Below are 10,230 nucleotides of genomic sequence, written 5' to 3' on the forward strand. Positions count from 1 at the left end.
CAGTCCCTGCTCACTAGGGGAGATAGGCCATAAACACATAACCACCATGTCCCTCTCAGAGTGCCTGAGTGCCACCGAGGCCGAGCTGAGACAGTGACCAGCTCCATCCTGGGCCCCTGGGGACCAGCAGTCTCTATTTCAGCGGTTGCCCCTGGATGAGCAGCTCCCATCCCCAGTGGCTACCATGACCATGTTAGTCTTCTGGAAAGTGGGTCTGGAGGAAGCCCAGTGGAGAGTGGAGGGACCAGGGCATTCCCAAGAATCTAAGCATCTGTATAACCCGAATTCTCTGGGACAACCCCTGACTCCCAGGCCTGTGGGTGCAAATGAGATCACAACAGCATTAATATCTAATTTTGCTGGCTCGTGGCTCCTCCAGGAAAACCCCAGGAACTTAGTATCCCCTTCAAGGACCTCTCTAGTTATATCTGGGACTCTCCAGTGGGTGTTCACGTTGCTCAGAATAAGTATTCTAGTGTCTTGACCTCCACGTTGATGTCTCCAAAGACAGCTGAGGGCCACTGGCCCTATGAAATGCAAAACGGCACCACATTCCCCTTAATCCTCACAAAACCAGAGTTGTATAGCATTCTAGGGGAAATGGGAAGGCTGTTCCTCCCTCAGTTCCTGCTTCTTCCTTGCCTCCAGAGTGGATCATTGGCCCCTCACACCTCTTAAGTCCCTCAGGAGTCCAGTCTCTTCAGCGTTCCCTTCCAGCCCTGTTCCTTGGACCCAGGCCCTCCGCAGGGCTGGGAAATAGCCACCAGGCCTGTCGTTCTGTCGCCTTCTCTCTGCTCTCTCTTCCAAGGAGGTCTCCTCAATGCCCACCCCCTGAACACACACCAACATACCAAACCAGGCTGGGAGAACTACAGACCTATAGTCACCCCAAAACAAGCACTTTAGGCTTGGTCAGGATGCCCCCTCCACCTGTATCTGTGTGTCTGTATGTACTTCCCTATCTCCAAAGTGTGGAGGGCTCCTAACATACATCTCCGAAGTATGGCAGGCTCCTAACCGGCCAGAGAGTTGGCAGGTCTGAGCTGGTTGGTTGATGGCTTCATGGAGACAACTCAATATAGACAGCTGAACATGGAGTACAGGATTGCATAGAGCCCAGGGCTTACCCATTGGCTCACTGCGATTACTCGTCTAATCTCTAGAAGCCTCAGGGAATGCTTGTGAATATGGGTATAATGTATAACACACGGTCTCAGGATTAGCACTTGGGCTTACAGAAGTATAAACTGCTGTCCAATATGGTGGCCCCCAGTCACATGTTGCTATTTAAATTTAAATTAATTAAAAATAAAATTAAAAATCTAATTATTCAGTCACAGCAACCTTATTTTAAGAGCTCAGTAGCCACATATGGCTAGCGGCTGCCATATTGGACTGCACAGAAATAGAACATTTGCATCACCACAGTTAGGATCTAATGGACAGCACTGAAACCTTTCAGGTCTTGAGAAGGGAGTGATTCTCTCAAAGATGCTGTGTTAAGAACAAAGTTACCAACTCTTTCCACCCAGATCCCTCAGCTGGGCTCCAGGGGAAGAGTCCCAGAGGCCTGGACTCAACTGCTCCAAGCCTCTTACCCCAAATGAGAATGAGAACAGTCCCTCTGGAGCCCTTAGGTAAGGTAGCAGCCATGGTTGCTGTCTGATGAGCTTTGACCAAAAGTCACCGGAGGTGGCCTTTTAGAACCTGGCGTGGTCATGAGGGCTGGGCAGGAGCTCCCCTGCCCACTGGCCCATGAGCGCCCTGACCCCTGTCTACCCCCCTCAGGTCGTATGGAGACCTGCAGTGCACCCCGTACTGCTACATCGACTCCACATCCTGCCGCTACTTCACATGAGGGCCGCGAGGAGGAGGGCTGCGTCTTACGTAACCGGCAGCAGCTCCTCCACCCTCAGCAAATTGACTTCGCGCCATCCTGGTCCAGTTTCCACCACCTTCGTGCAACAACAACAAGGACAAACTCTTGCTGCTAAGACATGCTTGTAACTCAGTCCAACTGGAAGAACTTAGGACTACTGCATCCTGTCTTAATCCAGAGTCCAGGAAAACCTTCCACGTGCCTGACCTGGGAACTGTTCCCCATTGCTACCATCTGGCCAAATAGCCAAACCTACAGTGCCCTTTCTCTTCTGGAATGTTACTGACCCAGACCATGGACTTGGCTTAGAACTGTTAGCCCCACCTAGACCTGCAGGGCTTTTTGAATTTGTTCTCATCCCACTTGGGGCATCTGGTGTACAGGCTTCTCCACTCCTCTGACCTCTGGAAATGTGGGCATTCTCACCCAGGGCAGCCGGCTGTCAGGTCTCTCCAGGCCCGTGAACCACAAAGCAGGGAAGTGGGCCCGTTCTCTCAGAGTGGCTCCCAGCTCTGGACCCACTGAGGAACCCCTCAACTGGCTATGGCCCAGCACAGCCTCATGTGGATACAGCTTCCCCAAGAAGAGACCCAACTGTGAAAAAGTCCTGAGAAAGCCACCAAAACGGTGCTCTGGCCCTGGAAGAGAGTGGAGGCCCAGCTGGGGTGCTCAGCATGTGAACAATAGCAGATCAGTGGCCTTCTGCTTCTCAGTGTTTCCCAAAGGGGTAGCCCTTGTGGTTTCACTGTCCCTAGCACCACCTTGACCTTGTGGCTCTCGGCACCTTGACCTCTGTCTTACAAATGCCCCTTATGTCCCTTTCTTGTTCAGGAGATTCACTACCAGAGGGTGACCTCCTAAGTCTACACCTGGGAAGGCTTTTGGTGTTTCCAGTCCTTAGGAAAGCACTACCCTGGGTTTCCCCACGTGAGGCCCTATGACTGAGTACCTGCCCTAGGCAGAAACCATTTCTCCTGAGCTCCAGCTCCTGGCTACCTGCTGACTCCTGTGCGCATCCCGTGGCCTTCCCTTTGTCTCTGTAGTGCATTGCCTTGCCCTCGTGTCTGTGTGCCTGAGCCCCCCACGTTTCTGCAGGGTCATTAGTCTGGCCTGTCTGTGAGCTGCCTTATACCACCATCTTTCCCGAGTGGGGCTTGCTTAGCTTTGGTTCGCAAAAATGTCTCCCCCACGGCAGGCCTCAAATGGGATTTGTCTATTTGTTACCAGATGGAGGGACGCTTTGGGGCTTTTGTACGAAGCTAGTGTGCCTGAGTCCTAGGGACTCAGTAGACAGGAGCTTCTTGCCCAGCAGACCATCACGAGTGGTCTGTAGTAGATGGGATCAGCCCAAAGGTGATGTCTTTAGAGGTAGGCACACTGGTCAGCCCAGTTCCCTCAGCCTCTACTGCACACCTTGGGGTGATATTGCCCCCATGTAAAGCTACACCTTCATGCTGGGATCTCCACATGGGAAATCAAGAAATACAAGCAGTTTGTTTCCCCCACTGTGGCTCTTTTTCCCTTGGGGTTTTGGGCCAGTGTGTCAGCATTACTGTTTGGAATGAGGGGTCTGAATTCACTGCCTCCCAGGCTTTGCAAAGGGTTCTAGAATGTGGAGCAGTACTATCCCTCAGGGACAAGGGAGGAAACCAACGTTGAGAGAGATAAAGGGACTTACCTAAGGCCACAAAGCCTGCTCTTGCTAACCCAGCGCCACTCCAGCCTTATTTTAGGACCACATTTAAAACAAGATGGAGCTCCAGCACTGCCCTTGGTTGGACCTGGCCACGAGAGACCCTGTCCTGGGTCCCTTGCCTTGAAGGGCACCATTCTGGCCCTCCTCTGGCCATGATCCTCCCCACAGGGCAGGGAGTCTATGAGGCCAAGGTGACCTTCCCACTGTAGCTTGTGCACCCCTCTCCCAGACCATGATGCAGGTACCCAGGAGACCACAGTTCCCACCCAGGTGGTCCTGAGCCTGAGCAGTCCTCTTCGCCATTGTCTGTCTTCCTGAGTGTGACCTGCACACACCTGGGTGGCCAGGGACAAGCTGGTTTAGAGGTTGTAGATGGGGCTTGGATATGTGGGCTGGGGTTTCCACACAGATATACACGAAGCCCCTCTCAGTGTGGGCTGAGCCTTGTTCTTGTGCCACCACGGAGCTTTGAGGGATCTAAATATTCCAAATGCAAACCCAGCCTTCTAGGTCTTACGAAAGTGTGACTGTCAAGTAAGCAGAGAGACATATTTAATAATAGTTTGTTAGTTTGATTCTAACGTAAATACTTAGACATGTGGGGTGTGAGCCTCCATTTGGGCTCTTGTAACCAGACCCCATGATGTTAGAGGTGGGCCTGTCTCTGACTATTGCAAGGGGTTTCCGAACGGCTCTGAAAATGAAAGGATTCAAAGCCACTTGTTTGAAGTATATATGTAACAATAGTAATCCTCCCCCTGTGGCATTGTGATTTTTTTTTTACTTAAATTCAATTAATTCACATATAGTGTATTTTTAGTTTCAGAGGGATTCAGCAGTCTTGTAGAACACCCAGTGCTCGTGACACAACGTGCTGCCCTCAGCCCTCCCCTGAAATGCTGTGGTACAGGGGGCAGCTTCCCCAGGACTAGGGGCACCTTGTGAGCAGGCCAGGTGGCCACAGAATAGGTAGCCAAATGTCTCCTGGGAGCACCTGCTGGCCCTGTGGGGAGCCGAGGTGCTGCAGCGGGGAGGGAAGAGCACCATATCGGGAGTCCTGACACTGGGGCTCAGACTTGGTTTGTCACTTCTCACAGACTCCAACTCCTTACCTGGAAGAAACTGTATACAAGTTTCTTTCTTCCAGCCCTAATATTTTGTGGGTGGGGACTCTGTCCTCCAGCAGTGACAGGGCATGCCTAGGCGTGGTGACGGATATCCTCAGCTGCTCCTGAGGCTGTCACATGGGTGGCTGCAAATATCGTAGGGTCTTCAGAGCTGCAGCTGAGTCACCAAAAAAGGCTATGCCGGTTTAGATGCTTTTGTTGGTGGGTAGCAGAAAATCCAACTTAAATATAATATAAACCACAGGGTAGAATTTATTAGCTTATATAACTTAAAAATTCCAGTGGCAGAGTGGAAATCACGCATGGTTCAGTCAAGGCTCCCACTCCATTTCTCTGCTTGAGCTGTCCTATCTCCTATTAGTTCGATCCTTGGGTAGTCACAAGCTGACCGTTGCAGTTTCAGGCTTACATCTGTACCCTATAATATCCGGAGGAAGAGAGAACGTCTATTCCAGTGGCTCTCAAATTTTTTTTTCCAGAATCCCCCCAAAACTCTTACCTTGAGCCTCGTTGCCTGCTTGGGGTCACACGCCCATTCATTTGTTGTTGTCGAGAATACCACCTAACTGGATTATAGCTGGGTTCCTGAACCCACGGAGGCAAAAGGTGTAAGACTATTCCTTGCCCACTCCCTGGGGATGCTCCAGAAGCACATCAGCTGTCTAAGGAAGGGGCGGCTACTGGACTATATAGTGGGGAGCAGGTATGGGGTGAATGGGTGCTGGGTACACATCACAGCGGTTGTCTCTGGTTTTGCTTTTCCTTTTGGCAGGAATAGGTGCTGAGCCTTTGGGGCAAACATTTGGGAATACTCCTCACATCTAGAAGGCTCTTGGCTGATTCTGACAGATCTACTTACAAGAGGTCGACTCTCCTAGGGTGCCACAGGTTATGAAAGAGGTGGTATGGTTTGCTTTTGTGAAAAAAAGAGAGGATCAGATTCACCTGTCCGGGTCTGAAGCCTGTCACCAACTCCCTGTTTAATTATCCTGCATAATTTGCTTAACTTTTCTGAGTTTTTCCTCATCTTTATACTGGTTTATTTCAGGGTTGTGAATTTTAGTGATAATACGGTTAAAATTTCTGAAACCTAGAAACTCTTTAGGGAGGGTTAGGTTTTATCTGTGTCATTATTATTTAGTGACTCAAGCCAAATCACTCACCTCTTTGGGACCTGGGGTTTCTTTCTTCCCCCTTTGAGGCTGGTCATAAGAGTTCACTTTTATATATATATATATATATATATATATATTTTTTTTTTTTTTTTTTTTAAGATTTTATTTATTTATTTGACAGAGAGACACAGCAAGAGCAGGAACACAAGCAGGGGGAGTGGGAGAGGGAGAAGCAGGCTTCCCGCTGAGCAGGGAGCCCTATTAGGAGCTCCATCCCAGGACCCTGGGATCGTGACCTGAGCCGAAGGCAGACGCTTAACGACTAAGCCACCCAGGTGCCCCAAGAGTTCACTTTTGACAGCAGTTTGGGCCACAGCCTTTACAACAAAGCAGTGAAAAAGAGCAGCAGTTCTCAAACTCTGCCTGGAGCCTCGTTGCCTGTTTGGGCCCGTTTGGGAATCTCATCAAACGAAGAAAGACAAGATTATGGTAGGACTTGGGGAGGGGTGGAAGTGTAGGTAGAAAATGAAAGAAGCATTGCGGGGACAGGCTCAAAGCAAAGCGGGCTGTGTATAAAGGGGTCAAGATCAAGCCTGGACTGGGAAGTGGACCCAGGTCCTTATTCTTTGGAGAACAGCAAAGTTAAGAAAAGTATGGCCTGTTGTGGCAGAAAGTCCTTATCAGGATTTCTAAATCTAGGGTAGAAATTGAAACCGCTTCTCTGTGTCAAAGTGACTCATACGGCTCAGGTCTTCCAGGCAAGAGTGGAAAGTTTTGTTCTTACTGATAGGATTGCAAACTGCAAAGTTTTGACAGCCCAAGATTTTAGTCACAAAGCTTGACAGTGATTTGGTTCAGGTGGCAGGAGTAAAAAGCAAAGCTGGGGCTGTCACTGAAAAGAAAGCAGTAGTCACTCAAAGAAAAGACTGATTATGATACTGTAGGCTGATGGCTTCCTGTTACCTTTGCAGCTTTATCAGTGTCTGCTCCGGCAGTCTGATGAATGACAGGGTAGAGAGCTGACTTTTCCCCTCTCAGTCTGGACTGGTTTTTTACCCTGTCACCGGTAACGGAGGCCCAAGCTCTGTTCAACAGATCCCCAACGATCCAGTCTGTGGCTAGGCTTCTCTAGGTCAGCCCACAGGCTCCTAACATAACCAGGGAAGCGTGGGGAGGGGGTTTGGCCCCAGACGTCTTGATCCACCTGCAAAGCCATTTGAGTGACAAATTTGTTAGCAAAGTAAGGTCTTTAGAAAAACGTTAGTTACTAGTACTTAGGAGAAGCAGTGCTTGGGAAGATGGTAGGACAGATTTTCTAAGCATCATGGGACAGATACACTGGTCATCCAACACTCTGATATGGGCCTGGAGGACACATGGGTCAAATTGCTTAAGAAATCTCCAAACCTCATAATTAATGGGCCAACCATGCTCCAGTGACTGCTTTACTTGAGTTGACCCCCTCTCCTTTCCTCCCCTGTAGTGGAGTGAACCAATTTCAGTGGAATTCCGATCTTGCATTTGTGTGGTAATAATGAGCTCACAGATTGGCAGTTCATCAAGGAGACTGTTATACTTCAGCAACCCACAGTTACCACCCACGGGCCCAGAGACTCCAGGAGTGTGGTTTCCATCTCCATTTGTAACCACTCTGAGAGGTTGCAAATTACACAAGAGTAATGGGTTAAGGACTCCCCACCCCACATCATCCAGTTCCTTGCCCTCCCCTACCCGCCGGGGTAGGGGAACAGAGGAAGAGAACTCACACTGCCTTTATCAGAGGGGCTTCCTCTCTGGGGGTTCGCCTCAGTTCTTTGCAGCCCTGGACAGTTGACTTTTGGAGTCAGACAGCTCAACAAGAAACCACCTCCCTAAAGGAAAAATGGGCTATTTCCCCTGCCCTCTGTCCCCCTTTGTCCCACTACCTTTACAAAAAGAAATAGGGGTCCATGTAATAATGAAATCCTGCTGCCAAGATGCTGGTATCTCAAGAGAATTGGTCATTATTTTGGTCTTGCCGTCCTTCCACCCCCTCAATACCTCTTCTGGAATTTGGGTTTCGATGTTCTGACTCATACAGAGCACCGCACGCCACTGCACGTGCTACTCCAGGTTATTGTCCACCCACCACCTAGCACGGGAAATTGAAGGCAGTCGTCCCTAGTCATGGATCATCACTTGAGGCCCATCACAGGAGACTGTCTTCTTAGGACAGAGATTTAAAGCTTTAGGGTTTATAAGGATGACCTGAAGGCTTGTCAAAACAGATTACTGGGACCCACTTCAGAGTTTCCGATTCAGCAGGGTGGGACTTGGTAATTTCTAGTTCTAACAAGGTCCTGATGGTGCTGGGCCCAGGGACCACGTTTTAAGAGCCACTACTCTGGGGAAATGTCTCATCTGAGACCAAATACACTGGGGGAGAGGAGGACTTTGGGTAGATGGCTTTTTTTATACTCTTCCATTAAGGAGGTAGGGTCTTTGTCCCTTCCTCTTGAATCTAGGTCGGCTTTTGATGGCTCAGACCAATAGAATACTGTGGATGTGATGCTGTGTGACGTCCCAGGCTAGGTCATCTATGGCCAAGCAGCTTCTTGGGACACTCATTCTAGGGGAAAGCAGCCATCATGTAGGAAGACCAACTACCTAGAGACTGCCATGTCAGAGAGGCTGTGCTTGACAGTCCCAAATGAACCTGCTTCCAGCCGTCCCCACCGTGGTGCCAGACGTGTGAGTGAAGCCAGTTTGGATTCTCTGGTCCTGCCCATCTGCCACCTAAAGGAACACTGAGTGACCTCCAGTGAAGCCGCAAGAATTGCCCAGCCAAGCTCTATCCTTAATCCTAGCCAACAGATTCCAGGAGATAAAATGGTTGTTGTTTTAAAGCCACTAAATTTTAGGGGAGTTTGTTCCTTAGCAATAGGTAACAAATAGTGCTTTAGGTTGGAAAGCTTAGAGAGGAAGCAAACTACTCTGAACAGGGCAAAGTGCTAAGTCCAGAGGGGCCGCTGGCTTGGGTTTGGTGCCCTCTGCAGGAACCATGAATAGAAATTGGCCTTAACTCCTACGTGGACTTTTATTTATCTGCCCAGGAGAAAAGTCAGGCTGAGAGGGGCCTTAGTGATTGTATGGCCCAGTGTTCTCAACCATGGTGGGTACGTGGGTATGTGGAGGTAGTAGACTGACTGCAATAACCGCCTAATTCTCACACCTCTCTGACGTACTTTGCAACTCCTCCCATCAGCTGCTGGAAGGCACTGTATTTGCCCACCCCTTGATTCTGAACTTGACCCTGCAACTTGCTTTGGCCAATGACACGTTAGCAATTGTGACAGAGGCAGTGGTGTTTTCTCTCTCAATCTGGCACTTCTGCCTCTGCCATGACAATATGCCTACGCTAGGCTGCTAGAGGATAAGACACATGGAGCCCACCTGAACTGGCCAAGGCCATCGTGGATCAGCTGAATCTGTCAACTGCCAGACATATGGAGCCCGGTCAAGACCAGACTGTCCAGGCACTCCCAGTCTAAATCATCAATCCAGACTTGTAAGCAAAATAAATGCTTATTTTAAGCCACTGAATACTGGGATGCTTTGTTACATATCATTGTAGAGGCAACAGTTAACTCAGGATCAAAGTCCCTTAAGTGATGAATGTACACTGCCACTACCCCAGAGAGTCCTGGTTCAAGTCTAACTCCTATTTCCACCTGAGGAAACGGAAGTCAGTTGCAAAATAAGCAGCCTAGTTCTTTCTCTCTCTCTTTTTTAAAAGATTTTATTTGAGAGAGAGCAAGCACAAGCAGGGGGAGCAGCAGAGGGAGAGGGAGAAGCAGGCTCCCTGCAGAGCAGGGAGCCCCATGTGGGGCTCGATCCCAGGACCCCAGGATCATGACCTGAGCCGAAGGCAGACGCTTAACGACTGAGCCACCCAGGCGCCCCTAGCCTAGTTCTCTTAATGTGTAATTGTAGTCAATCCAAATCTATGGAACACCCATTTGGTGAAAGACACCAGAGAATTAAAAGGGTCACTGCCCACCTAGAAGTTTATAGACTACCTGGAGCCAAGACCACAGGGCTGATATGGGCCCTGCTGCATGTGGAATGGAAGCAGGAGGCAGGATCACTTCCAGCCTGTGATGTCTGTATGGATGGAGGAGTGGCATGGCAGTGCAGGTGGAAGGAATCTGGTGAGCTAAAATGACTAGGCTATGTCTAGGCATTCAGTTTAACCCGTGCATGGTTCTCAGATTCAAAGCTAAGCTGCCTTTCCAGTCCAAATAATGGCCTCAGGTGCCATTTGGCTTGCTAAAAACAACCTTTAGTTTTGAACTTCACACCTTTCAAGACTGAGGTGTTTATCCTAATGATCATAAACACCAAATTAAAAAGGAATCCATTTAGATGAAGTAG

At 49.4% G+C, this 10,230-nt stretch overlaps 1 protein-coding gene across 7 annotated transcripts in view; it reads left to right on the forward strand.

Annotated features, from left to right (window-relative positions):
* Window positions 1-10,230, forward strand: part of COLQ (collagen like tail subunit of asymmetric acetylcholinesterase) — an 83,088-nt gene that overhangs the window by 71,855 nt on the left and 1,003 nt on the right. For 5 of the 7 annotated variants that reach the window (XM_027581755.1, XM_027581756.1, XM_027581751.1 and 2 more), the window contains one exon: window positions 1,789-1,917. The exons of 1 other annotated variant lie outside the window; for it this stretch is intronic. In XM_027581755.1, the coding sequence (XP_027437556.1) occupies window positions 1,789-1,858 (70 nt within the window). In that variant the 3' untranslated portion in view covers window positions 1,859-1,917. Of the gene's footprint in view, window positions 1-1,788; window positions 1,918-5,474; window positions 5,910-10,230 lie in introns of those variants that run through there. One more of the 7 variants, XM_027581752.1, reaches the window with a different exon arrangement.

Source organism: Zalophus californianus, chromosome 1 (genome assembly GCF_009762305.2).
Source record: "Zalophus californianus isolate mZalCal1 chromosome 1, mZalCal1.pri.v2, whole genome shotgun sequence".
In the NCBI taxonomy this organism is placed as follows: domain Eukaryota; kingdom Metazoa; phylum Chordata; class Mammalia; order Carnivora; family Otariidae; genus Zalophus; species Zalophus californianus.